Source organism: Odocoileus virginianus, chromosome 28 (assembly GCF_023699985.2).
Source record: "Odocoileus virginianus isolate 20LAN1187 ecotype Illinois chromosome 28, Ovbor_1.2, whole genome shotgun sequence".
NCBI classification, from domain to species: domain Eukaryota; kingdom Metazoa; phylum Chordata; class Mammalia; order Artiodactyla; family Cervidae; genus Odocoileus; species Odocoileus virginianus.
The window spans coordinates 36,923,496-36,951,472 of NC_069701.1; the positions used below are offsets into that span (position 1 = coordinate 36,923,496).

The following is a 27,977-nucleotide window of genomic DNA, read 5'->3' on the forward strand; positions in this document are numbered from 1 at the left end:
GTTTGGAGAACTTCCAGGTTGGTGAACAAACGAATGTAACAGGAGGGTGATGCACTCTGATTGCATGCATCAGGGTGAGGCTCCTGACCTCAGGACTCGTCCAGACCTTGTGCCCAATGCATCTCTTTTTCTAGCTCTTCATTTAAATGTAGTCTTTAAAATAATGCAGCAGTCATATATACTGCACTTTCCCGAGTTCTTTGTGTCATTCTAGCAACTTATTGAACCTGAAGTGGGCTGTGGGAACTACCAAATTTGTAGCAAAGTTGGTCAGAGGTGTGGGTAGCCTGGAGGCCCAGGTCTTGTGGTTGAACCCCTTAACGTGTGGGATCTTCACCAACTCGGGGTAGTTCATGTCTGAACTGAACTGTGGGACATCCAGTTGTGTCAGAGAATCAGTGTCAGAAAGTAAAGAATAAGTTTTAGGACTTCTCTGGTGGCCCAGTGGTTAAGACTGCATTTCCACTGCAGGGGGCATGCATTTTATTCCTAGTCAGGGGTCTAAGTGGAGAAGGCAATGGCATCCCACTCCAGTACTCTTGCCTAGAAAATCCCATATATGGAGGAGCCTGGTAGGCTGCAGTTCATGGGGTCGCTAAGAGTCAGACATGACTGAGCGACTTCACTTTCACTTTTCACTTTCACACACTGGAGAAGGAAATGGCAACCCACTCCAGTGTTCTTGCCTGGAAAATCTCAGGGATGGGGGAGCCTGGTGGGCTGCTGTCTATGGGGTTGCACAGAGTCGGACATGACTGATGCTACTTAGCAGCAGCAGCGGGGGTCTAAGATCCTGCATATGATGCAGTGCGGCCAAAAAGAAGTTTTGACACCCTTCGAATCCCTGGCATCATTTCATTCTAATTTGATAGTTCAGAAACTCCAAGCCCCTGGCAAGATTGAGAGGCAGTATCGTGGAGCTAGTTGAGCCTGGAGGGAGAAAATCCATGGGATGTTTCTAACCCCTCTCTTCCCCCACCATGTCCAGCCTTTGCAGAGCCTCACACATGATTTCATTGCCCAAATTAGGAATGTCTACCAGCAAGTGAGCACACATGATGCACCAAGTACTTTTCATAATTTTTTCCTGGAAAACCATGTATATTTACATACACCTTCCTATTAAAGGTATTAATTTGAACAAGGGGTTGATAGGTATTGGAATTTGTGAGTTGGGTACAAATTAGAAATCATAGCAAGATAGCTATGTACAAATCACATATCTGGTAAAGGACTTTTATCCATACTCTCAAAACTCAGCAGTAAGAAAACAGACAACTCATGTGGTGTTAACTAAACTTACTGTTGTAATCATTTCACAATATATGTGTATCAAATCATCACATGGTACACTTGAACCTTTCAATATGTTTTATGTCATTTGTATCTCAAAGCTGGAATTTAGTTCTATTTTTTAAAATGTTTATTTGTAGCTGTGCTGGGTCTTCGTTGCTGTGAGCCAGCTTTCGCTAGTTGCGGTGAGCAGGGCCGACTATTTGTTGCAGTGCTTGGACTTCTCATTGCAGTTTCTTCTCTTGTGGGAATGAGCTTCAGTGGTCGTGGCACACGGCTCATTAGTTGTCGTGTAAGGGCCTAGTTGCTCCGCACCATGTGGAATCTTCCTGGACCAGGGATGGAACCCACGTTCCCTTCATTGGCAGGTGGATTCTTATCCACTGAGCCACCAGGTAAGTCTGACAACCCTATTTCTAAAAGCAAAAGATTTGAATAGACACCTTCCCAAGGAATATGTATACCGGCGGGCTTCCTGGGTGGCATGAGTAGTAAAGAATCCTCCTGCCAATGTAGGAGGCACGTGTTCCATCCCTGGGTTGGGACGATCCCCTGGAGAAGGAGATGACAACCAGCTCCAGGCTTCTTGCCTGGAGAATCCCATGGACAGAGGAGCCTGGCGGGCTACAGTCCATGGGGCCGCAAAGAGTGGGACACAGCTGAGTGACTGAACACACACATGTATACTGGCAGACCTCGCTTTATTGCACTTCATTTTATTGTACTTTGCATATTGTGTTTACAAATTGAAGGTTTGTAGCAACCCTGTGTAAGGCAAGTCCATCGGTGCCATTTTTCCAGAAGCATTTGCCTCCTTTGTATCTCTCCATTACAGGTTGAGGGCTTCTCCGGTGGCTCAGCCGGTAAAGAATCCACCTGTGATGCGGGAGGCCTGGGTTCAAGCCCGGGGTGGGGAAGATCCTCTGGAGAAGGGAACATCACATGTTGGTAGTTCTAACAATATTTCAAACCTTCAGCCAGCAAAAAGATATCATTTGCTGAAGGTTCAGATGATGGTTAGCATTTTTTTAGCAATAAAATATTTTTAAATTAAGGTATGTACATTAAAGACATAATGCTGTTGCACACTTAATAGACTTAGTATAATATAAATATAATTGTCATATGTTCTTTATAACCAAAAAATTCACAGGACTCCCTTTATTGCAGTGACCTGGGACTGAACCCATACTATCTCTGAGGTGTGTCTGTATATGATAAATAAGCATAGGAAAAGATGCTCAACATCATTAGTCATGAGGGAAATACAAGTTAAAACCACTATGAGATACTACCACACATCTATTTGAGTGGCTAAAATTAAACAAGACAGACAATACCAAGTGTTAACGAAGACTTGGAGGAACTAGAACTCTCCTGCACAGCTGGTTGGAATGCAGATGGTCCCAACAACTTTGCAAAACAGCTTGGCATTTTCTTAAAAAGTGAAACAAGATTTTTTTAAAAAAATCAGAATTGAACAAAAAAATTTTTTAAAGTGAAACAACACATACCCCATGACCCAGCCCTTCCACTCAAAAGCATTTACCCAAGAGAAATGGAAGTTTATATCCACACAAAGACTTGTATGTGAATGTTCATAGCAACTTTATTTGCAATAAATAGTCCAAAGCTGGAAATAGCCCAAATGTATATCAACAGGCAATTAGCTAAACAAACTGTGGAACATCCATCCAATGGAATACTACTTGGCAATAAAAAGAATGACCATTAATATATGAAACAACATGGATAAATCTGAAACTAATTATGCTTAGTGAAAGAAGCCAAATAAAAAGAGTACATACCATATGTTTGTATTTACATAAATTCTGAAATATGCAAATTCATGCCTAGTGACAAAACAGATCAGTGGTTACTTGGGGCTGGGGAGGCAAGGAGGAACAGGAGGGCCTGATTACCAAGAGGAAGCTTTTGGGGCGATGGAAACATTTATCTTGATTGCAATAATGGCTTCACAGGTATATGTGTGTGAGAGTCATCAAACAGTACATTTTTAATATATGCTGTTCATTGTATGCCGATTATACCTCAATAAAGCTGTTTTAAAAGAAGCAACAGAAGAAAGCAGCTACAGAGAGAGGGACCTGCCCATAGTTTGTCACAGAACATTGGTTTCATTATCTCCACTTGATTTCATCGTCTAGGAAATGTTGGCTTCTTGGTTTTGTTTTCTAAGCCATTGCTGAGTTTTTTGAGTGCTTGCCTTAAAATATTTAAACTTATGTTTTCTTACATAGCTTTTTTTTTCTTCTGGATTTATGACATGGCATGTGCTGTGCTTGGTCACTGCTGTGCTTGCTCACTCAGTCGTGTCTGACTCTTTGCAACCCCATACACTGCAGCCCACCAGGCTCCTCTGTCCATGGGGATTTTCCAGGCAAGAATACTGGAGTGGGTTGCCATGCCCTCCTCCAGGAGATCTTCCCAACCCAGGGATTGAACCCAGGTCTCCTGCATTGCAGGCGGATTCTTTACCATCTGAGCCACCAGGGAAGCCCAAGAATAGTGGAGTGGGGAGCCCATCCCTTCTCCAGGGGATCTTTCTGACCTAGGAATTGAACTGGAGTGTCCTGCATTGCAGGCGGATTCTTTACCAGCTGAGCTACCAGGGAAGCCTGTGACGTGGCATGGGGGATCTTAGTTTCCTGACCAGGGATGGAACTTGCCCCCTGCAGTGGAAGCATGGATCCACTGGACCACAGGGAAGTCCCTTACATAGTATTTGATATATACAAAAAGTATGCGGAACCTCACCTGTGTTAGGAACTGAGCTATAAATTGAATGTCCATGAACCCCGCCCCCACCCCCACCCCCCAGCTAGCCTGAGAACCAAGATATTACCTTCGCAAATTCCTGAGGTCCTTCCTTACCCCAGTCCCACTCCCCTCACAGGGACCGTCGTTTGAATTTTGTGCTTTTCTTCCCCTTATCTCCTAAGCGTATGATCATGTGTGTGTGCTCAGTGGCTTCAGTCCTGTCCAACTCTTTTGTGACCCCATGGACTGTAGCCCACCAGGCTCCTCTATCCATGGGGTTCTCCAGGCAATAATACTGGAGTGGGTCGCCATGCCCTCTTCCAGGGAGTCTTCCCAACCAAGGGATCAAACTCACATCTCCTGCATTGAAGGTGGATTCTTTAATAGATGGTTTAGTTTTGCTTATTTTTGCCAGCATGCTGTGTGTCATTTTATGCAATTTGCTGTTTTCACTTGACATTACATCTCTATGATTCATCTGTCTTGTTGGATTATGTGTATTAACAATACTTCCAATTCTCCCTACACCCTGCAGGTCAATATAGGATATGGTCTGCCTGGGGAAAATATAGCCCAGCAAGCTCACCCGGTCCAGGGACCCAACTGCAGGGCCTCCTTGTCAGAATATCACATTCATTCCTTCACTCAAAAAGCCTTCTGAGTACCAGGCAGTGACTGGACGTGCCACCGTGAGCACAGCAGATGCCCTGCTGTCCTGAAGCACACATCTGGTTGTTACCTCTCACCCTGACCCTCACTTGACTCGGGGTATGGGCCAGCTACCCAAACACCCTGGGGTGACTTGCCTCTTCCACTTACCCACAGGATGGCTTAGAGAGGCTGATCTGACCCATCCCAGTGGCTTCTGCTCAGGGAGGGCAATGTGACAGTAGCTGTCACAAGGACAAAGCCAGTTCTGACCCAGCAAGGCCACTTCCAGGAATTTATCCTATGGGGCACTTGAGTATGTACAGAGTGGCACTGGCTTAGGAGTATTTATTGCTGCATCATTTGTAATATCACACTAATAGAAACAACTGAAATTTCCATCAATAGGATCTAACTATGGTTAATTCACATTAGTTATGGGAAACCCATACAGTGGAACATCATGAGCTATAAAAGAACAAAGGTGGAGGCACTGATCATGAAAAGTTCTCCAGGACAGATTTTTTTTTTTTTTTTTTTGGCCATATTGCACAGCTTATGGGATCTTAGTTCCCCAACCCGGGATCAAACCTGGGCCCCGAGCAGTGAAAGCACAGAATTTTAACCACTGGACTGCCAGGGAATTCTCTCCAACTCTCCAGGACAGATTTTAAAGGGCAAGATATATTCCACTGTGTGGAATATATCACCATGTAAGAAAGGGGAAAGACTAATGCATACTGAACTGCTTAAACATGCATGAGTACTTCCAGAGAGTTCATAAGTAACTGGGACCTGGATAGACTTGTCATTGTTATCTAGTTTGTATTTTTTTTTTTTATTGTGGGACTTCCCTGGTGGTCCAGTGGTTAAGACTCAGCGGTCCCTGGTCTGGGGCAGGGGCAGTGGGGGGTGAGTTCCACAGGCAACCTGGTATGCTCCCCCCCAAAAAAAAAAATCTATGTGCTATGGCCAAGGGTTATCTATTAAAAAAACACAGATAAAATAACAATTTTGGTCTTTCAGTGCATATTCCCTGGCTTCTTGACCTTTCTTTGGCTGGCAGCCAGCCTTTGCTGGCAGCAAATATTTTATCAAATGTCCCTGCTTTTCCCAGGCCCCCTGCTTTTGGCACTTTACAGTCTGACCACCCCCCAACTGCTTTAGTGTGTTGGGGGACTGGCCTGCCACAAGGTGGCACTGTCTGCTGCCTGCTGCTCTGGGCTGAACGTCCTCCCAGGGTACCTAGGCGTCAAAGGTTGGGGTCTATGTCCACTGAGCAGAAGCTCACCTCCCCAACCCTGGCACTCCTCAATCCTGCACCTCTGCCAAGAAATCTGGAAAAACGGAAGTTAGGAATCATATTCCTGTCACCCCCTCCACCTGGCCCACTGAATGCCCCCCGAGTGGGTGCAGACAAACCTTCAGAACCCGGAAGGTGCCTCTTGCCTTCCTTTGGGTCTCAGGGAGAACACAGGAGCTCTGTCTCCGCTCCTGATCTGAGCCCCCATTTCAGTTGAGAAACCCTCCCTTGTCCCTAAGAGAGCAGTCAAACCTCTGCAGGAGGGTGGACAAGGGGACAGTGTGACGAACACGAGATGGCTCGGGGTCCCCTGCCAGGAGCACTAGGGACGGGGCTGCCATCTACCCACCCACTCAGCACTTCATTCATTTATCAAATATTTACCAAGGGCCCACAGTTGCAGAGTTCTCATCCAACACTTGAACATCAGAAGGAAGGTGACTGGGCCAAACTGACCTTGGACCTTTGCTCAGGCTCCTCCTCCAGCCCTAGGCCTCCCCACCCTCTGTAACCTTGGTCTTGCCTTACCTACCCAAAGACTGCTCAAGGGCAGCCTGCTCAGTGTCTGGGACCCCTCGGGGCTCCCTGGCCTGGGGGTACAGCACTGTCTAAGAGGGACACATGGGAGAATGACCATGGAAAGCCCAAAGTCGGCAACAGGTGGATGGATGTGCCCTCGAGATGTAGGCTCCAGCAAGGAGGACAGCTGCCCTCACTGGGGGCTGGCCCACATCTGAGTAGGGAATCCCTCTGGGAGCCCAGGAACTCTTGTTAAATGGACACAGGCTAATTGTCCCAGAGCCTAGCTTGATGAGCACGCCCGTATTTAGTAATCCCAGCCTGACAGAGCAGACAGCAGGTGGGAGGCAGCCACAGGCCTGGGCACTGGATGCAGGTCATGACAAGCTGTCTCCACAGGCTGCAGCCTCCCTGGGGCTGGGTAGAGCAGCCCTCGGCTGGCCCCTTCTGGGCCCTTCCACAGGCTACCTGGCGGGCCCCCACCTGGGACAGGGGTCCTCTAGATGAATCCGTTGTTGGGGGCCTCCCCCCGCCCCATCAGCATAACTCCTTGGCCACAAAGGAGACCTTACACTGCAAGGCAGGGGAGGAGCTCATCCTGAGCAGGGAAGCCCAGGAAGACACAGCGACCCTGAGCTCTCACGAGGGGCCGAGACCTCCCCTTCACCTCTGCCTGGCTCCTCATGAAAGTCACCAGAACACTGGTGGCCCCCCTTCCATGTTTCATCCACAGCCCCTGGTGCCAAGAAAGATGCGCTGGAGGGAGATGTGGTGGGAAATGAGGCAGTGGGCTCAGCGTCCCCTGACCCAAAGGGACCAGTGGAATAAAATCAAACCAGATTTAATGCCAATATAGTCTCTCTTTTAAATACCACGTTCCCCAGGATGGAGAGCAGGGGCAGGCTCTTGGCAGGATGAGTGGAAAGGAAAAGTGGAACAAAATGGAATGGATAGCCCCGGGCTGCCCCCAAACTGCTCAGGGCCCTGCCACAGCGCTCTGGGAACCAGCTGCCCGCTTGGGAGGGGGATATGACAGCAGCTTCTTCTGGTCCAGTTATTGCGGAGGTGTGGGCTGTGGGCCCCTCCCTTCCCCAGCCCCCAGACTCTTCTCAGGATTTCTGCCCTTTCAGACCAGCAGAACCAGGCCCTGAGCTCCTCTGATCTCGGAGGGGCCCCCCTGCCTGAAAGAATTGCTGTGTGGGGCAGGCGGGGGCGCTCCTGGCCAAGCCAGCTAGGTGACTTGCTCAGTAACTGCTCTGGTGGCCTGTGAGAATGTAGAGGTTGCTGTGAGCCCCAGGCTTGTCGGTGGGAATGCTCTCAAGGATGATGTCTCTGGAGGGGAGGGAGAATGGAGGTGAGCAAGGTGGGAAGGCACATGGCACCACCATCTGTGTGTGTGTTGGGGGGTGACTGATGGGGAGGCCGGGCACCATGTCCTACCTGTGGGCACCAAGCACTCGGAAGATTCTCGTCTCATCTGTGATCTCCTGGGTCACCTGGGAAGAAATGGGGTGCTGAAGCTACCCCAGCGCGTCCTCTCCTAGAAGGTGGGAAGGCCTAGGTTCCCGAGTCCCCCTCACCTCATTGGTGTCCAGGCTGCGGCCCTGCATCCCATGGCTCCAGAAGGCCAGCACGCTGTCCTGCAGGCACACTGGGAAGGGCCGGGCCACCATCAGCCCCGTGCCTGCCCAGGGGCCACTGGTTCCCCCAGCTACGCCCTGGGCCCAAGAATGGGTCGCAGACCAGACTGCAGGTGGCCAGGTGGCTCTCAAGAGGGGCTGGGGGACCTGCCTCCTTGTTCTGCTGCCAGCCCCGAGCCCCAGGGCCACATCATGTGCTCCAGGCTGGCATCTTCTGCACCCATCCCCACCCCCCACCGTCCAGTTCACTCACCCACAGTCTCAATGGGGAAGTCAAAGGTCAGCACGGGCGCCAGCGTGGCTGTGGGCTCGCCCAGCAGGTTGACGATCCTCACGCAGCCTGCACAGTGGCGAGGTGAGGGGTGCTGATGGGTGGGGGGGCTCCCTCACCACCCCCTCCAACACCCTGGCCCCGATCCCAGGAACACTCACGGTCAAAGCAGACCAGGACTGTGTCCCTGTCCACCTGGATCACCTGCTGGGCAGAGCCTGGGAACCCCTCTGCAGTTAGAGAAGGGAGACACGGCCTGGCTGAGCCGCCAGCCCCCGCTCTGGCCCCAAGAGGATGACATGGGGTGGGGGGCGGGTTGTTAGGCAGCCTTCACCACAAGAGCATCCCAGGGGCATCATGGCACTGGATCTCACTGCACAGCTGGGGAACTGAGGCTTGGCGCCAAAGTGACCCATCCGTAGGCTCACAGGGAGCCGGGCTGAACCCCAGGGAGCCACGGGAGAGCAGGGACCCTGGAGTCAGGGGAGCCAGGCTTCAAGACTCAGTCACTATGTGACCTCGGATCTCTGAGCTTCAGGTTCCTTAACTGTAACCCAGGCATGACACTGCCTACCTCGAAGGGCCATTGTGAGAATCAAGAGTGAAATCTCATGAGACCCCTGGCTGGGAGTTTGGGCACCATATGGTCCAGGGTGCCTTCCCCTTCCTTCACCCACCGCCATTCCCCTCACTCCCTGAGCTGCCTCAGCACCCAGGATCCTGCTTCCTTGCTCAGAATGAAGGCCTCTGGCTCCTGCCTTCCCCAGCTTGGCTGTCCCTGCAGCCCCCACGGGGTCATCAGGTCATCTTAGCTGCTGAGCCCTTTGGTCTAGTGACATCTTCTATGGGGAGACCCGGCTGAAGGGAAGCTGGGAGCTTCGGGGTCCCCAAGGTCTCCGTGGAGCTGTAAACCGTGGGGCACTCTCTCTCTATGTATACAAATCACGTGAGCACACACACACTCATTCACACAGAGCCTGGCCCTCCAGCTCACCAGGTGGGATGAGGATGTCCGGCGTCAGGCCAGCCTCCAGCGGTAGGACGTGGAACAGGACGCGGCAGCCGGGCCCCTCAGGGCCCTCGGCCCCCACACACACCTGCGGTAGCTCATTCCCGTCCAGTACCAGCGGCTCCAGCATCCCTGCTGGGCTGGGCAAGGGGCTGGAGAAGTTCTGGGGGCAGCAGCAGCGCTCAGGTCTTCATTTCCTCCCCCAGACCCCCTGCCGCCCGCCCGAGGGGGTCCCCCCACCAGCCCCGCACCTTCAGCAGCAGGAACTTCTGCAACGGTTCGTACCACTGGAGCAGGAGCAGGCTGGCGGGGAGCGCGGCCAGCAGGAAGGTGCTGCCCGTGTGGGGGTTCCGCACTGCGGGAGAGGAGGCGGTGGGCCCAGGGGCTGTTCCCGCCAGTACCCAGCTAGCCCCGCCCCGCCCCGCCCCCTACCCCGCCCCCACCTCGTCCCGCCCGCCCGCCCCCCCCACCAAGCTCTTACCCACACGACACTGCAGGCAGCCTTTGGTGTCAGGAATCTTGTTGGACAGGGCAAATCGCCTGGGGGGACAGCAACCAGGGCAGGTGTCCCCGGCGCCATCCTGGGCAAGGCCCGCCCCCCCGCAGAGCCCTAAGGATGGGTTCTAACACCTTCCCTGCCTCACAGGTGGCAGACTGAGGCTCTGATGGCCAAGCCACTTGCTGGAGTAACTGAGAAGTGGATGTGACGCTGGGCCTGTGGCTCCAGCATCCAACTTGACAGCCTGGAGCCCGTACATCCAGACCAGGGGTTTGGCTCACAGAGTTACCTCTAACTGTGACTGGGTGAGCAAGGCACTTCACTTCTCTATGCCTCAGCTGATTCCTCTGCAGAAAGGGGCCGGGGGTGGGAGTGGGGTGGGGGTGTGTGTGACCATGGAACCCACCTTGCAGGATCACAGTGAGGTTTGTATGAGTTAACTCAGCAGAGGGCTTGCAGCCGAGCCCGCCACAGCAGGTGCGCTCACAGAAGGCTAGTTTTTCTCATCCCCTATTAATACTTTCCCACCTATTTTCAGTCATTGAAAATCCCTTTTAAGGAAAGGAAGGATGCAAATGTTGTTGCTTAGTTGCTAAGTCATGTCCAACTCTTTTGCGACCCCATGGACTATAGCTGGTCAGGCTTCTCTGTCCATGGAATTTCCCAGGTAAGAATAATGGAGTGGGTTGCCACTTCCTCCTCCAAGGGATCTTGCCAACCCAGGGATCAAACCCACATCTCCTGCATTGGCAGGCGGGTTCTTTACCACTAAGCCATTCAGGAAGCCCAAAATGAAGAAATGAGGGTGTGGAAGGGCTGGAAGCTGATTCAGGCTCCAGCTCCTCCTTCAGCCAGAGCACTCAGGGCCAGTTCCCACCCCCCATGCCACATGTCACAGGTGGGCAAGCTGGCCAGAGGAGATGGAGACGCGCAACAAAAGAGCGATCGCCCTGCCCTCCTGTTTCCGCTGAGGCTATTCCCCAGGGTGGCCAGTGGGTGGCGTCCTTTGGTGCTGAGGGAGAAGCAGGGTCCTTGCTCTGGTTACTTGCTGTCCCCCAAGCCCTCAGGGGACGTTCCGAACCCGTTTCTTGCTCTGAGGAACAGCGCAGCATGCCAGCAGCCCACCCACCTCTCCCTGTGATCCAGGGCCTGTCTGCACCCTCTGCTGGGACGTGGGCCCCGCCGAGGAAGCCAGCCCTTCTCTCTCCCTGCCTTCGCTTCTCTCTCCCCTGTTCCTTCCACTCTCTTCCCAGTTGGCCTTCAGATGGGACAGAGGCAGATTTCTTTTTTTGTTTTTTTCTCCAACAATTCCAGATCTCCTCTGTGACTTCCCGAACACACATCCAAAGCTGCCTGTGACTCGGGGCCGTGTGGGGCCTATTTCCCGCAGGTCCTGGGCCAAAGCAGAGGTTGGCCTGGGACTGAGCTCGGGAAGCCCTGAGGCCACTGGGTTCCCAACGCGGTCCTCAAGTAAGCCTGCTGCACGAAGGGCCTGGGACCCTCAGCTCCCCAGTGGGTGTAGCCACAGCCCAGCCTCCCCCACCCTCCTCCTCCAGCTTCCACCACCCACCTGGTCATGGCGATGTCTAAGCCCACAGCCCACCTGCCTGCTCAGATCTCAGGGCCACCCCCCGCTCCCCGACAAGAGCTGAGGCCTGTCTAGTACATTTCAAACTCCACGTGACACCATTGAATTCTGCTCCACCCGCAGCTGATGACAGCTCCATCCTTCCGTTGCCAAGGCCAAAACCCTGGAGTCATCCTTGACTCCTCTCTTTCTCTCCCATCCACCAACTGTCAGGAAATCCTGTTGGTCTGGCTTTGAAAATAAAACTGGAATCTAACTGCCTCTGTCCTTCACCGCTACCCCGGTCCGAGGCGCCATCGCGTCCCACCATCCCCCTGACAGGCCTCTGCTTCCGGCTGCGTCTCCTCCAGCCTCCTCCCCGCGCAGCAGCCAGACTGACCTGTGAGAACCTCAGCCAGGGCACACTCAGTCAGGGGTAAAGGCCTCTCTGTGGCGACAGGGCCCTCGGAGGCCAGCCCTTTCTCACTCCCTCCACATGGACCCCCAATTCCTTTCTGTTCCTCATACAAGCAGGCCTGGCCCCTGGGCTCCAGCCCCCACCCCCCTAGATATTCTCAGGACTCACCCCGTCACCCCCTCCAAGTCTTTGCTCAAGCAGCACCCTCTCAGGGACATCCCTCCTGACTACCCTGATGAATACCGCCTCCTGATCTTCCTCCATGTCACCACTGCACTGACTCCTTCCTCATGTCCATTGTTGTCTGTCCCTCTTGACAGAGTCTGAGAGTACAAGGGGCTCTAGTTCCCAGGAGGTTCTCATGCCCAGGAGACTGCCTGGCACATACCAGGTGCTGGATGACTGAATGAGGGCCTCTACCACCTGTGGACAGAGGAGCCTGGCAGGCTACAGCCCAGAGGGGCGCACAGAGTCGGACATGACTGAAGAGACTTAGCATGCACACACCACCTCATAAACACACCTCAGTCTGCTCACGGGGGGTCTCCCAGTCCTTCCCTTCCCCTCACACACACTCTCATTAGTCCCCAAATCCTGTCAACCCTACTTCCTAAATACTGCTTGGGTCCGTCCAGTTCCCACTGCCCTCCCTCGTCTCAGATCACTACACTGGCCTCCTTTCCAGGCCCTCTCATCGGTCTCCCACTCCATTCATCCTTCCCGCTGTCACCACAGCCGTTGGCAGACGCTCCTGTGTCCATCTGCCCAGACAAGCCCCTCTCTCCCTCCCCAGCTCCAGGAGAGGGCACGTGACCAGGCCTGCCTGGCCCCTGGCTCCTCATCTCATGGCCGCAGTGACCAGCCCAGAAGTGGGCACAGCCCTCAGCCAGGCCCATGAGAATTGGCCTGTGGGGGCAATTACTTGGGGACAGAGGTTCCAGTTCCACGGGTTTATTAGTTAGTGGAACACTGGGTGGATTTGCAGGTAGCTGTCACCGGACAGGAAAGCCTACTTGAGGATGTCGGTGACAGGAGGAAAACAGAGCCAGGAGGTGCAGGAGACGCCTACGGCAGCCACTGCAGCCTGGGTCCAGCGGGGCCTGCAGCTGACCCTACTCCTGCCAGTGCTGTATGTCAGTCCTTGGTCGCTCAGTCCTGTCTGACTCTTTGTGGCCCCATGGACGGTAGCCGGCCAGGCTCCTATGTCCATGGGATTCTCCAGGCAAGAATACTGGAGTGGGTTGCATTTCCTTCTCCAGGGGATCTTCCCAACTCAGGGATCGAAACTGGGTCTCCTGAATAGCGGATGGTTTCTCCATTGTGTGAGCCAGCAGGGGAGCACCAGACCCCACTCCTACCCGAGGCATTAAATTCCCTTTTGTGCTTAAGCCAGTGAGTGAAATCACCCGCAACAGGAAGAGTCCTGACTAACATACAGAGGGATCCTACTCAGATGCTCCTGGTGCCACTGCCAGTTGGACAAAGCCCAGATCCCAGCCTGGCATCAAGGGCAGGGCTCTGCCACCTGGACGGCTTCCCGTTGGGCTGCTCCCCCTCCCCCACTCAGGCCAAACACCTTCTACCTCCCCAGATCGCCTAGAATTCACAAGTATTCCTCCCTCGCTGGAAGGCTGTTCTCTAACGCATCTGCCTGGAAGACCCCCACATGCTGTCAACTCCCACAAGCTCGCCTGGCCTCTCTGAGGCCTCCCCGCCCCTCCCAGCTCTGGCTCACCTCAGTCCCTAGAGCTGAGTGTTAAGGACTCATGGGACTTGTTGTCCCCAAGCCCAGCCTAAGGACTGCCATTTCCCAGTGCTCAGAAGACATTTGCCCCACAGCCTACCCACCTCGACACCAAGGGCTCACCTGACATATTCACGTCCACTGTCTCCTTCCCTCCCAACAGGCCTGGGGGCAGCGGGAGGGGAGGCTACCAGCTGGATGGACCAACAAGGAAACTGGGCCTCAGACAGAGGCCAAGTGACATGACTAAGATCCCAACGGTCTCAGGACCAGGAAAGGCCATTTTCTAGCCCTGGCTCTGTCCCTCTGTCTCCCCGGGCGCTCCCATCCCGCAGGGCCGGGTTCCCCCAGGGTCGCTGACCTGGGGATGATACGCTGGGTGAGGCGGTTGGTGGGGATGGAGAGGGGGACCTGCTGCTGTAGCCGCCGCTGCTCAAACAGGCCTGGGAGGTCGTGGGCCCAGATGTGTGTGGATTTCCCTGCGGAGGGAGGTGGAAGGGAGTAGGGATCAGAGTTGGTGGGCAGGGTGCTGGCCCCGCCCCCTGCCCGTCCCTCCTGGTACCTGAGAGGGACAGTAGCACGTTGTTCACGCAGTAGAGCCAGGCGCAGCGGTGCGAAATCAGCTGGAGGCCACAGAGCGACAGGTGGACAGCAGTCAGCCCCCCAGGCTCCCCCGGCCCCCAGCCCTCCCTTGCCTGCCGGGCCTCACCTTCTCCAGTGTATCCTCATGCAGTTCATGCAGGTTGAGGGTATAGATACCTTCCTCGGCTCCCACCACCAGGAACTGGTCTGCAGGTTGGGGTATGGGGTCAGAGGTCAGCCACATCCCCTGGCCCAAGCCAGGGATTCCCAGTCTCCTTCTTCCTCCCTATCCCTGCTTACCCCGGGTGACAGGGTGAATCCAGGTGATAGCAGCATGGATCCGCAGGGGGCAGCCATTGAAGACCTTGGAGAAGCAGGCGCCCATCTGGAGAGGAGGCAGGAGGCTGATAAGGAAGTTAAGGGGCAGTGGGGGGCGGTGGGGGGGGGCGGGCAACAGCTGGTAGGACAGCAGGCGGCCGGGAGGCGGAGCTATGAGACAAACACTTACGTGCACCTTGGGGGTCGGGGGGAGCCCATGGCAAGATGACCTCTGGGAGGGAGGAAAGGAGTCAGGGTCTTACCCACGGACTCCCATCTCCCCCACCCCACTTCAGCACCCCCTCACCTCAGGATCTTCCCGATGCTTCATGGTGGCCCAGGCGGTGGGGAGCAGGGGAGGACTGGCAGGGCCTGGGTGCGGTAGTGGTGGAGTTCCTGCAGGCACAGAGCAGCCGTGAATTCCAGTCCCAGACCACCCCTGGGCTGGCCTCCTGCTCCCCCACACCTGGGCTCACCTGGGAGACTGGGTTGCAGGTCCTCGGCTGGAGGCTCAGTGGGAGATGACCCCAAGAATGGGGCCCTCTTGATGGTTCCTATGGTGTCATCTGGGGAGTCCACCTCCTGGCGAGAGGGTCAGGGGACCCAGCTCGCTGTTAGCAAGTGACCCTGTAACCTACTCTCAGCCAGCAGCACTCCCACCCCCAGCTCCCCTCCACTCTGAACCTGGAGTTCCAAGGCTGGCCGGATGGTCAGGCTCCTGTTGGGGACAGATTGGAGGGAGACGAGATGTGAGGTGTACTGGGGTCATGAGCCCGGTCCCCACACCTCCCCAGGCTGCGGGCCCTCACCTTTCCTCCAGGGCCTCCTGGACTGACTGCAGCAGGCTCCTGGGCAGGGATGGGGAGGGGTCAGAGGTCAGCCCGCCCTCCTGCCCCTGCCCCCCTGCAGCTTCCTTCCCCCTCACTCACCCGCTCAGTTCTTCCTTCCCCAGCAGCGTCCACTCCTCTTCCCACTATGGGGAAACCAAGTCAGAAAGGCCGGGAGAGAGGCAGAGAGACAGACAGGCACCGTGAGAGGGTGCTAGAGAGACGGGGGAGGAGAGAAGGCAGACAGACAGACGGACAGGTGGAAAGTGAGATGATAACAGGCCAGAGAACTGGGAGAGAGACAACAGAGACAAAGAAACTGTGAAAGAGGGACAAGCGCCAAGAGTGAGAGAGGAGACCGTGAGAGAGACAGGCGCAGAGAGACTAAATTGTGGGGGCGGAGAGAGATGCTGATACCAAGAGACAGCGAGAGCAGAGACGGTGAGTCAGACGGCCCAGCAGTCACAGCGACTGAGGCAGAGGAACGTGCCGAAGGAGGGGGCGGGGCAGGGGGGTTCCTCCAACGAGTGACAGGCCCACGCTGCATGGAGCACGTGGGCTCTTAGTTCCCCAACCAGGGATAGAACCCGCACCCCCTGCAGCAGAAGCGTGGAGGCCTAATCACTGGACCACCAGGGAAGTCCCAGGCCCACACCTTAGAAAGGCATGATCGCTCTTTGCCACTCTCCACCAACTGTCCCAAAAAACCTGCCCCAGGAAGGATACCCCAGCCCTCCCGGTCCCTGCATGGACAGGTCTGTTAGAACGGCTCTCCCAGGCCTAAGGGCCAGGCTGCTGCGGTGTCAAGGCTCCTGGATTTGAGAGGCTTGGCTGCCCGCATAGCTCCCTAGCCCTGCCCCAAGGACCACCCAGTCACACAGCCAGCCCCTCACCGGCTCGTTCAGTGGGTCTGTTTCCTTCCTGCGTGGGGCGCCGAATTTCACCTGGTGAACTGGGGGCCCAGATCCAGGGGTTAGGGGACTCAGGAGTGATCCCTAAACTCATACCAATTCCACACACAACCCCCCACCAACCCCACACAGATAGCCCTCTGCCAACTCTACCAACTGTATACATTGAGCCCCCCACAAGGCAAACACAAAGCCCCCCACCAAATCCACACTCAGCCCTCCATCACCAGATCTACATACATAGCCCCCCAATCCACACAGCCCCCCACCAAATCCATACACACAGCCCCCCAATCCACCCACAGTTCCCCCTTCCAAAAACAGACTCACACTGGATCTCCGAGGGGGTCCTCTCGGCTGGGCCATGCTGCCCCCGGGAGTGAATGGTGTCCGGAAATATGTCATAAGTCTACAAGAGAACACACATGGTGGACACACGCCCACACTCAACTCATACTTGGTATTCCTTGAGGTGCTTTATACACACTGACGTGTTTGTATTCACAATAACGCTCTGAGATTACAGTGAGATTAAATACACCTTCCTTTCACAGGTGAGAAAACGAGCACAGAGAAGCAAGGAACTTGCCAAAGATCACAGAGAAAACAGAAGGTGGCTTAAGTTAAGGATCTTCAGTTAAGGTGGCCCTCAAACTTCACAGGACCAAGGGCAAGCACCTATTGGAGTGGGCGAAAAGGAAGCAAACCGGCTCAGGGACGATTCCTAAGGGGTGGGCTCAAGCAGACCAAAGCTCCCTGTGCTGCAAACAGATGAGCTGAAGGGACGTGACTGTATCACCTCTGTATTCCTCACCCACAGACCAGGCCAAGACCCAGTCCCCAGGGGCTCTCACCTACCTCCAGGTCACAGTCTTCTGGAGAGGGGGTTCCCAGGTGGGGATCGTTGGCCTTGTCCAACAGCTGTGTGAGGAGAGCCCGAGGCAGCTGCTGGGTTGTGAAGGGGTGCTGGAGGATGGAGGGGGGCGCAGCTTGGTTCCTGGCTTCTGGTCCCTGCTTCGGAGCATCAGGCCCCCTGCTCCACCCTCCTGCCTCCTACCTGCAGAAGCTTCTCTGCCGTTGGTCTCTTCTTGGGATTCTTGGTCAAGGCAAGCTTGAGGAAGTGATGGAAATTCTGGGTCCTAGTGGGTACAAGAGTCCCCCCAATCCCGGCCCAGGTTAGCCCTCAGCAGAGCATCCTGCCCCCACCCCAGAGCATTCTGCTGAGCCTGCCCAGGAAGGAGCCAGCTTGAGGCTGCGGGCAGCTGGCCTGAGCAACACTGCTATTGCGACATGGCAGTGCGTCCATCAGCCATCTGCCTTTCTTCCTTGTCCACACAGGTCCCCGGCGCGGAGGCAGGGCCCAGGCCCCACTCCTGCAGACGGTCTGTGGAGACCCAGGATGGGCAGACCCTCAAGGCTGAACCCGGGGAGCCGGCAGACAGCAACTCCACCCACATTGGGCTGGACTGAAAGGGGGGCCCCAGCAGGGGATGTGGCCCTTACCAGAGAGTCTTGTCTCTCAGCTTTGGCGGCTGGAAGCTGCTCTTCGACATGAGCATCAAGGCCCTGTGGAGACCACAGGTCAGAGGTCAAGGGTTACAGGGCTCTTGGGCCAGGCCAGGGGCAAGTGTTCTGCTGACCTCATGGGATGCAGGTGGAAGAGAGGCGGCTGCAGCTCGCCCAGTTCGATGGCGGTGATGCCCAGGGCCCAGATGTCACACAGCTCATTGTAGCCACCTTTGCGCTCCACGGCGGCCACCTCTGGGGCCATCCTGGAGGCAAGCTCACATATGAGATGGCCAGGGACCTCCACTCACGGCCCCTACCCCCTCAGCCAGAGGCGCAGACTCACCAGTATGGAGTCCCAATGAAAGACCTCCTCTTGGCCACAGACGCTGTCAGCTCGCCTGACACCCCGAAGTCAGCTGCAGGGAGAAAAGCGGCTCTCACCCCACCTCAGGCTGCCACTCCCCACCCACGGCCAGGGCACAGGCTCAGGATGCACCTGGCGGGGCTCCGACAGCAGGTGGCCCAGGCTCAGCCACAGCGGCCACAGGTACGAGGCAAGGCCAGGTTCCCCCCTGGGAGGGGTCGACCACCTTCGAGCCCTGACCCAGTGCCCGGTCCTGGGTTAGACTCCATACAGACTCAACCACATCCAACTTTCCAGCAGGAAGGGAGAACGGTGCCACATTCTAAACGGGGAACCAAGGCTCAAGTGGTAAAACGACTTGCCGGAGGACAAGCAGGCTCCCAGACTCCAGAAGCTCCCACAGAACCCTCGCCCTGATGGTGTCCCCAAGGTACTGACCCAGCTTGACATCTCCCTGGAGGGTGAGGAGAAGGTTGGCTCCCTGTGGGAATGGAGGAGAGAGAATCCCGTCTGGTGCCCCCGAGAGTCCCCTCCTCCCGCCCATGATGTGCTTGGCCAGACCCCTACCTTGATGTCTCTGTGGATCTTCCCCTGAGAGTGCAAGTGATGCAGCCCCTGCGGACAGAGGAGCCCCTGAGAGCAGCTGCCCCGTGTACCTGCCCTCTCCTGACCCCCCAGGCCTGGGGCCCCCCACCCAAGCAGCTTCCTCCACCCCTCTCCCCAAACAGGAAGTGACTGAGCCAAAAGGGAAATGGGCTGCTTCCGGCAATAGGGCTGGGGCCCCTTCCCCCCCAGGACCCACAGCCCCTCAGGCAGCTCAGCCTGAGGGACTCCACCCACCCCACCCCACCCCACCCCAACACACACAGGGGACTGCTGGGCTGCCTGCCCTGCTCCTGGGGACGAGGCTGTGAGCAGTCCCACGGGCCCAGCTACCTTCAGTGCCTCCCGACAGACATAGGCAATCTGCCGCTCCTCCAGGGGCCCTGTGGCTGCAATGGAAGGGGTAAGGGCTGGCTTGGGAGTCTGGGGGTGATATGCTGACCCACCCAGGCTCCACCCTGTGTAGGGGAAGCAGCAGGCACCGCTGGCAAAAGGGGAGTTGGCCACATCCCCTCCCGACATAGGGTAGGATATACAGCCCAGAGAAGGACAGCATTTTTCTCAAGGTCACACAGCCAGTGAGACGTGGAGAGGGGCCCAAGTGCAGGGCCTCAGTGCTCTCCTCCTGCCCTATGTTGGGGTAGGGGGATGGGAAGAAGGCCGTGGCCCTCTGGGGCTTGGAGTCCTAGCCCTCACCGTGGTAAATCTCCTGCAGAGACCCCCCTCCGCAGAACTCCATGCAGATCCACAAACGGTCATTCCTGGGGTGACACAGAGCTGGGGTGGGCACATGGCAGGGCCACATGGGGGCTGCCTGGGGGCGGGCAAGGGGATGAAGCAGCCTCACCTGAGGTAGCTGCCAATGTAGGCCACCACGTTGGGGTGGCGGCACTCACGCAGGATGGTGATTTCCTGCTGAAGGGAGCTGATGTCGTCCCCTGGGAAACACAAGGCATCATGAAGGGGGCCGCCTTAACTCAGTGCCCCCATCTGCAAAATGGGCACAGAGTGCCTCCTCTCTTCAGGCCAGACAGGTGCCAGCCGACAGTACCTCCTGGGGCCTGCCTCTCAGGGGGACCTGGAAATGTCAACTCTCCGCCCCTCACACCGCGCCCGCCCGCGACTCGCTCTGGCCTCCCTCCAGCGCTGAGGCCCTGGCTCCCGGCCCTCACCTGGGTCTAGCTTGACTATTTTGACCGCGGCCAGTTCGGACGTGACCGTGTCGCGGGCCTGCAGGGGCGGAGGGTTGAGGAGGGATGAGGAGGGGGTGAGGAGGGATGAGGAGGAGGCGGGGCCGGGGGCCAGCTCCCGCAGCAAGACGCAGAGCGCGTACCCCCGCTCTCTGCTCTCCCGCCCGGCCCGCCGCCCGGCGCACCTTGTAGACGTCGCCATAGGTCCCGGCCCCCACGCGCTGCAGCAGCTCGAAGCGGTCCCGTGGATCCTGCAGCGACACGTTCTGCAGCAGCGCCATGGCCCGGCGCCGGGCAGGCGCGAGCTGCGGAGCCGGCGCGGGGCGGCGCGGGGCGGGGCGGGGCGGGGCGGGACGGGCGGGGCGGGGTAGTACCGCCGGGGCGGGCGCCGGTGGCTCCGAGGCCGCGGGGGCGGGACCGGGCCCCAGGGCGGGGCCAGGCCGGGGATGCCCCGCCGCCCGGCCGAGAGGAGGCGCCCGCGGGACCGACCCTCGGCGGCAAGGGGAAGCCCCGATCCCGGGCGGAGCGGGCGGCGCCGAGGCTCTTCCGTCAGCCACTGGTTCCTCGAGCTCTACAAGTGGGGAGCCTGAAGCCCGCGGGGCCAGAAGGCAGAAGAGGGGACACTCCACCCGAAAATTCCCAGATAAAACACCGACAAGTTTTTTTTTTTTTTTTTACAAAATGTATTCATCTTCCTTGGAACTGAAAAATAAATCTATGTACAAAACAGGAAGAGATCAGGCTCCCCTCACCCACTCGCAAACAAACCCCTACAGATTTCCTCTAGGGTCCCCCGAGACAGGCTGGACCTCGGGGAGGTTCCCAGAGGGTCGGAATAAAGGTCTGCTCTGATCTAGGGCCAGTCTGGGCAGGGAGGGGGCAGGGCTCAGGACTCACACAGGCCGGGGGCAGAGTTTCATGTCCCCGACCCATGCGACAGAGAAGGAAGCTAGCATTTCCAAATTCTGGAAGCGTTTCTTAGGTTCTTTGTGGTAGGGGGCTTGGATTTCCCAAGGAATGGAATTCTGAAGTGCGGAAACATTCACCTAGGAACTGGGCGGGGTCCTTGGTTCCTGGGCTGTAGGTGGGACCTGTGCTTCTAGGGTTTAGAGTGACAGTCCCATGGGCTGGAAACAACCCTGAGCCAATACCGGTCAGGATGAGGGTTAGAGCCTCGGTTCTGAGGTGAATGCTGTTTCCCGTGGCTGGACCTTTAAAGACTGGTGATGGGCTCAGAGGGGAAGTTTCAGATGGCCGGCTGGGACCCTAGGGGATGGGCTCTATATTCCAATGACTGGGCAGAGCCCTCGATTCGGGCGCTGGGCTGTACTCTGGGAACCTGCAGCCTGGGTTCCGGGTAGGGATGGGGCCTGGGGGCGGAGCCTGGGCTCAAGAGGCAGGGGTGGAGCCTCGTCGGGCTGAGGGCGGGCTCTCGGTAGGCGGATATGGAGTCCGGGTACTTCAGAGACCCTTGCGCTGCCGCTTGAGGAAGGAAAGCGTGTAGTCACTAGGTGTAGACACTTTCTGCTTCTTCATCTGCACTTGTGACTGCGCCGTGAGCTGCAGCTTGATGGCGCTCGAATTGATCTTGGTGGCCACAAGCAGCTCCTTCATGCCTTTCATCTTCTCGCTCTGGAACGTCAGCACTGGACCCTCGGGTGGCGGTGATGCGGAGGGTGCCGGCGCTGGAGCAGCGCTGCCGCCTTCAGCACCACGGGCAGTCCCGGGGACTGTGCCTGGGGGCTTCCGAGGGGGTCCTGGCACCGCACCCTGGCCCGCGCCTGGGCCCTTGTCCAGTGCCGGCTTTTTAGGAGGCGGCGGCTCCTCTGGCTTGGATTCCCGCCGTGGGCCCCGCCGCCGGCCTTCTCTGGCTTCCTCGCCCCACGGCTCTTCAGCCTCGGCCGCCTCCGCCTCTCGGCTCACTATGCGTACCTTCTGCCTCACCTGAGCCGCATGGGGAGGACAAGCGAAGGTCAAGGTTGCAGGCCAATGGCTGGCAAACCGCGCCCTGGCCATCTTGGGGCATTGCACCCAAAGGGGAAGGGCGGATCCCCTGCAGGGCTACAAAGGTTCTGACTCCTCCAAGCTGCTGTCACCACTTGCCCTCCCTGCCACCCTGCACAGCTGCCCCTCACCTGTCCCTCAAAACGGCCTAGGGACTGCACAAGGAAGGTGGCCCAGCCCACATGCAGCACGGGCGTGGGGCTGCCCTCTTCCCATTTGCAGATGCCATCGTAGAATCGCAGCAGATGGGCGAAGCACTCTGGGTCCTGGAGGGCAGAACCCTGGCTCTGCGTGCCCTGAGAAAGGGGGAAAGGAGGGCACAGTTATTTCAGACCCCATTACTCACCCCTCACCAGGGGGAACAGGCCAGACCTCTCGCCTGGACAGAGAGCCCTGGCCCTGGCGGAGGTGAGTAGGGATAGAGAGAATTCTTAGAAACTCCTTCCTTTTATAAATCTAGTCCTTAGCCTAGACTTGGGGGAAGTGGGGAGCCACCCTTTACCTCCATTTCACCCCCTCAACTGAATGAGTGACCCTGACGGAGAAAGAGAAGGGCTTCCATCCCATTTACCTCAGCTCCTTAAACCCAGACCCAGGCCCTCAGCTACTGTGTGAGAGAGCACCGCTGTCTCCCTGTCCTCTGCCGCCCCCAGTCCCATGCAGCGGGTCCACGTCCTGTGACTGGGAGCCCTGCTCAGGTGGGAGGTGTGCACAGGCTGAAGCCCAGCCTTTCACCTGGGTCTGCTCCCCGGGTCGTTCCTCGCCAGCCTCCAGCAGGCTGGCGGCCTCCTTCAGCAGGTTGGGGATGACATCATTGGCTACTTCAAAGAACTCCTTGTAGATCTCCTCGTCTTCACGGCAGTAGTTGTAGCTGTGAGGGCAGCAGGGCACTGTGGGGTCTCAGCCATGGCGGGTACCCCCAGGGACCTGGCAGGGGAGGGAGCCCTGGTTTCTTTTCCGGGATCATCCGGGGACTGGAGTGAATGGTTGGGGTCCTCACTCCGAGATGATAGTGCTGTATCAGCCCAGAGCAAGAATGAGGAGGGGGCTGGGGATACAGAGCTGGATGGTAGTGGTCAGAAATCAAGAGAGGGGAGGGAAGGAAAGGCCAGAGGTCCTCAGGGGGGGTCCCTACCTCTCAGGCGATGATGGTCTTGGCTGCCTAGTGACTAGGAGAGGGGATAAAACTTGGGACCCAGGCCTCCCTCCTGGACGAGAGGGGTTGTAAATTGGGTGGAAGGGGAAGAAAGCCAGGCTGGGGTCCCGTGGGGGCATCCTCACTCCTGGATGACAGTGGCTGTGTCGGCCCAGGCCTGCAGAGCTTCGCGCACATTGCGGTTGCGACAGTGGTAGCCAGCCAGGTACATGTAGGGGTAGATGTGCTCATCCCGGTAGTAGGTCTTGGCTGAGGCAATGCCCTGGGGATGGAGCAGAGGCGTCTCAAGGAGGCGGCCCCAGATGGCACAAATGTTCCACTGGATCACAACTGGGAGGGGCATCAGGAAGATTCCAGAGAGTCCCCTCCCATGAGACCCTACTACCCTGGTCACCATCTTCTCCACCAGCTGCCCCTCCCCTGGTCTGCAGGTCTACTTGCTCAGGCCTGGGCCAGGCTGCTGCAGGCACCCTGCAGACCAGGCCTACGAAGGGGCAAGGCTTATCCTCCAAGCTCAGGTCTGCCCTTTCCTGAACCTTCCCCCACAAACACCACGGCCTTCCAAATCCAGCCCAATGTCCCTCCTAGCCCAGGAGCCCCCAGCCCCACCAACTTAATACTCCCGCCTCAGTGCTCTCACCATGTTTGACTTCTTTTATACTCCCAGAAGGACAATGACAGGCAGTAGAAAAAGTAGGGCTGAGGGGACAACTCTAGGACCTACCACTCCCAGGCAGAGAACCCAGAACACCTCTCAGACATCCCTGACTGCATTTAATATGCACGCAGTAAATACAAAAAGGGGACTGGATGGGTGATGACCCACAATATACACAAAGTTCTCTCCTCACCTGCCCCCCCAGTTCCCAGGTAGAAGGGGACCCCAGCCACCGCTGGGCAGCCCTTCTATACCTACAATGTCCCCACCTTGTGGTAGAGCGTGAGTGGGTCCGGCCTGCCCGGGGTGGGCTCCAGCTCCTCCAGATCCGCCAGGTTCCCCAGCGCCATCGGGTACCTGGGAAAAGCTCGTAAGTCCAGGCTGTCCCCAAGACCGCCCTGGGGCCTAGCCTGGCCACTCCCACTACTGACCTTTCCAGATGTCCCAGGTCATAGAGCAGCCAGAGCAGCTTCTAGGGGCCAAAGGAGAAAAGTGCAAGCTGGTGAGACGGAGGCGTGACCTCAGTCTACCAGGCAGAGAGAGTGGTCCAGCACCAGTAGGGGACCCTCCCCGAAGTGGGAAAAGCCAGAATTCAGGAACTAGCCCCTGACTGGAGTCAAAGCACTTTCATGTCTCAATTTCCCCCTTCCCAAGAGCCCCAGGAAAGTCCAGGCCAGGAATGATTCACCCACGTTACAGAATGGGGAAGCTGAAGCTCAGCAAGGGAAAGCACCCTGGCCCAGGGTCCCACAGGTACCCTCACCTGCTGCAGCTGCAATAGCTCCAGGGAGTCGGTGTGCAGGTCAATGGAAGGGTTGATGGCGCATACCATAAATGCCACCTCCATCTTGCGGTCACAGCGCATGTACGATCCTTTCAGGTACAGCCAGCTCTTAGGAGAGGACAAGACCAGATGTCTTATGATGGCCCACCAGTGCCTGCTGTAGGGACTGACATCAGGAACAGGGCCCTCCCCTTCCAGACATATGGAGGTGGTGACAGGATGAGGGGAGCGTGGCCCAAGAAAGCAGAGCTCCTTGGGTTGCCTGGGGTAGGAGAATATGGCGGGGTAGGGGAGTGCAGTACCCGCTCAGCCACACCCGCGTTGACTGTCTGGCCCCTGCGATCCTCATTGCCTTTGCCATGCCAAGTGACTTCAGCTGTTTGTTCTCCATTGGGCCCAAACACTACCCAGGCGTGGTCTTCGGACAAGGCCAGGTGGACATCCCGGAGACCCAGAGCCTGGCAGGCCCCCACCACGGCAAAGGCCACACCAGAGCTGTCCAGTTTGGTGCCTGTGGAAGGGAGAGTAATGAAAGAGGGTCCTCTGAGTTCTGGTCTGTGGGAAGGGACCCGACAGCGATAGGCCATGCTCCCTCCACCCTCAACTGCATACCTTTGCCCTCAGACACTCCTGCCAGACTTCCCTCTATCTCTTTCCGCCTAACTGTTCAGGGCCTCTCCCTCCGCCCCTTACATTCCCCATCCTCAACAGGAGACCTTGAATTTTTCATAGTATCCCAGCTTTTGACCCTGCCTTTTCTCTTTCTCTGCAACTGTATTATATATTTCTGCTAATTTAAGCATTTCCTCATTTTACTGTACTAGGTTATAACCAGGACACTGGCCAACAGTTTTTTTATACACCCACTGATGGACACTCCTAATTTATCTCTGTCCTCTTTTCTTGCTAAGCTCAGAAGCAGCCTCAGATTCCTTCTCAATATGGCACTCCAGGACCTGACTGCCGGTTAACTGGCCTTAGAACAAAGAGGAAAGCTCTTTGCAAGTCCTGAGCCTTCAGCTTCTTAAGGTGAAGCCCTAGTCTGCTCACCTTCAAAATGTGTTCATAGATACTTCATGGATTGTCTCAATTCCATGAAACATAACCTGATTTTGGCTCCTCACCCCCTAAATCTTCTGCTGCCCTCTGTGCCCCAGGCTGCAGTAGCCAAGGTGCTGAAGGGGCAGATGGTGGGCTCAATGGATTTGGAGTCAAGTAACTGAAGTCCAGTCCCAGCCCTGTCACTCTGTCACTTTGGTAGATCAGTTTCTCTCCCGGGGCTTCAGTTTCTCTAGCTGCAATGGGGGACATAACACTTGGCCCACCTCACAAGGCTCACAGGTCTACAACGCGCTCTGTAAACCACAGTGTTGGGAAGAGGTGGGCCAAGATTCTCATGTGAGACAGCCACCTGTCTCTTGCCACCTGTCGGGCTCCAACCTGTGATGAAGCTGAAGAGGGACTGGATGTGGGCCCGATCCTTGAAGTAGGAGCGGCTGAGGCTATTCCAGATGACATCGGAGACCTTCTTGACCAGTTCACGGCTGGAGACGCCCCCCTCTCGCGGGTAGAGAGACAGGTCAACGGCGCCACGGATCTGGGCGGTGAAGCGGGCATAGAGGGCAGCGATGATGGACAGGTCAGCCACCGGGAAGTAGGTGAGGCCGCCAGGAGGGTCGGGCGCAGGGCTGGGCTGGAAAGTGAGCTCAGGCACGTTGGTGGGGATGACGCGGTTGACAGCTAGGAAATGCTCCACGAAGCCCAGTACCAAAGATAGGAGCACCAGGTCCGGCTCCTCTCGGCCCAGCTCGGCAGCGAACAGGCGCACCACATCGTCGATGGAACGCAGCGGGAACAGCGTTTTCTGGGCAGCCTTCAGCCCCATGGCTGCGGCCCTCGGCCTGCGGGCGAGCGGAGGGGAGGGAGGGTCGGTGGGCACGGCCCACGAATCCCCTCCCAGGCTCGGCTAGCGTTCCACACCCCCCTACACACTCACAGACACCAACCCTTGCTTCCCCGCCTCTTCACGCTCCGCTCATCTCTTCCCCCTCTTTCGTCAAAGAGACCCCTCAGCCGAGGCTGTAGGGCCTTCTTGTCCCCCACAACACCAGGAGCCCCGGCCCCGATGGAGGTGAGTCCCTAGGACCCCGCTGAGCACTCCAAATGGCCGCCCCGCCCCCTCTCTGCGCTCATACCCCCGGGGCCCTAGAGTCCGCCGGAAGGCGCCCCTAGGTCAGTCCCCCCAAATCCCAAGGAGAGTCCTGGCCTAGGTCCCCCGCGCCCACCTCCGCGCTTACATCCCACACAAGGCACCGCGGCGCCCGCCGCCTGAAGCCTGCTGGGAAATGGAGTTCCGCCCCCCTCGGGCCGCAGTGCCTGCCGGGAAGTGGAGTCCAAGGCCCGCTGTTGTCCCTGCCAAATCTTGAAATGGTGGCCTGGCCGGCCAGTCCGCGGTGACTTATGGGATTAGTAGTCCCGCTGCTCTGGGCGCACCAGAGGTCGGAGAAGAGCGGAGGCAGCCGCGCCTTTCTGAGGTCCTCAGGGATTGGTCATTCCATTTCACGCAGACCCAGGTAGCCGAGGAACCGCAGTGCCTTCTGGGAGATGTAGTCCGGGGAGTGAGCGGGCAGTGTCTGCGCTTCTGCAGGTTGTTGCTTGTTGGCAAGATGTGATGACAACGGGTACTTTTTAACACTGCTGGAGTACTGTAAACGTGTTCATCCACTTTAGTTGGTTATTTATCAGTATCCATTAACGCATAAAAGTGCCTGCTATATGTCTAGCTTTCTGTCCACGGGGTAAATCTGACACGTGTGCAAAGAAGAACATCTAAAGATCCATTGTAGTTATTTGTAACACAGCAAAAGAAGAGTAAAGTAACTCTCTGCATCCTAAAATGGATCTTCAGGGCACACTGTTCAGGGGGAGAGTCTGCAGAACAATATGTATGATGGGGTAGTATTTATATTAGCATTTAAAAACTTCAAAGTAATACTAAATAATTTCTACAGAATCAGTCACTCACTTATTCATTTAGGAAACAGATTTTTGCTGCCTATAATGGGCCAAGCTCTCAGGCACTGGCTATGTAGCAATGAGTAAACCAAATCAAATCCCTAACCTACTTCACTTCTGTACATTTCTCCCCACAAAACTGTAAATCTTGTCTAATCATAAGAGAAGTTTGGGCAAACACAAACTGAGGGACTTTCAGACTGGCCATACCTGACAGCTCTCCTCAAAAGTGTTCCGGTCATGAAAGACAAGGAAAGCCTGAGACACCGTTGCACATTAGAAGATACTAAGGAGATGGGACCCATGTGGTGTTCTAGGTTGAATTCTAGACCAGAGGAAAAAGGAATCAGTGGAAAAACTGGTG

At 56.6% G+C, this 27,977-nt stretch overlaps 2 protein-coding genes across 10 annotated transcripts; both read right to left on the bottom strand.

Annotated features, from left to right (window-relative positions):
- Positions 1–1,977: 1,977 nt before the first annotated feature.
- On the bottom strand, positions 1,978–20,328 carry MAP4K2 (mitogen-activated protein kinase kinase kinase kinase 2). Of its 6 annotated transcripts, XR_011484392.1 has the most exons (34): positions 20,182–20,328; positions 19,979–20,036; positions 19,654–19,744; positions 19,503–19,567; positions 19,140–19,195; positions 18,771–18,818; positions 18,642–18,684; positions 18,183–18,255; positions 17,971–18,102; positions 17,834–17,896; positions 17,388–17,469; positions 17,189–17,296; positions 16,661–16,739; positions 16,313–16,371; positions 15,522–15,565; positions 15,402–15,440; positions 15,277–15,310; positions 15,069–15,174; positions 14,900–14,988; positions 14,783–14,824; positions 14,575–14,659; positions 14,402–14,481; positions 14,255–14,315; positions 14,054–14,171; positions 9,946–10,004; positions 9,716–9,819; positions 9,450–9,627; positions 8,617–8,685; positions 8,438–8,524; positions 8,125–8,195; positions 7,985–8,040; positions 3,102–3,146; positions 2,634–2,730; positions 1,978–2,216 (listed from the first exon to the last, which is right to left on the bottom strand). XR_011484392.1 is itself a non-coding variant. In XM_070457602.1 (32 exons), exons 1-32 carry the CDS (start codon positions 20,275–20,277, stop codon positions 3,068–3,070), a joined length of 2,454 nt encoding a protein of 817 aa, XP_070313703.1. In that variant the 5' UTR covers positions 20,278–20,328; the 3' UTR covers positions 2,878–3,067. The 6 variants fall into 6 exon arrangements, 5 of the variants coding, with proteins under 5 accessions (XP_070313703.1, XP_070313704.1, XP_070313702.1 ...); XM_070457602.1 differs by lacking the exons at positions 1,978–2,216; positions 2,634–2,730 and having other exon boundaries at positions 2,878–3,146; XM_070457603.1 differs by lacking the exons at positions 1,978–2,216; positions 2,634–2,730; positions 3,102–3,146 and adding an exon at positions 7,370–7,876 and having other exon boundaries at positions 18,642–18,657; positions 20,182–20,327.
- Positions 20,329–20,688: 360 nt separating this feature from the next.
- MEN1 (menin 1) lies at positions 20,689–26,988 on the bottom strand. 4 transcript variants are annotated; one of them, XM_020891785.2, is made up of 10 exons: positions 26,896–26,988; positions 26,039–26,499; positions 24,901–25,109; positions 24,578–24,706; positions 24,246–24,286; positions 24,084–24,171; positions 23,282–23,418; positions 22,736–22,871; positions 22,132–22,296; positions 20,689–21,940 (listed from the first exon to the last, which is right to left on the bottom strand). In XM_020891785.2, coding segments are annotated over exons 1-10 (1,851 nt in total). In that variant the 5' UTR covers positions 26,898–26,988; the 3' UTR covers positions 20,689–21,457. The 4 variants fall into 4 exon arrangements, with proteins under 4 accessions (XP_020747444.1, XP_020747446.1, XP_020747447.1 ...); XM_020891787.2 differs by having other exon boundaries at positions 26,884–26,977; XM_020891788.2 differs by lacking the exon at positions 26,896–26,988 and adding an exon at positions 26,794–26,862.
- Positions 26,989–27,977: the final 989 nt, after the last annotated feature.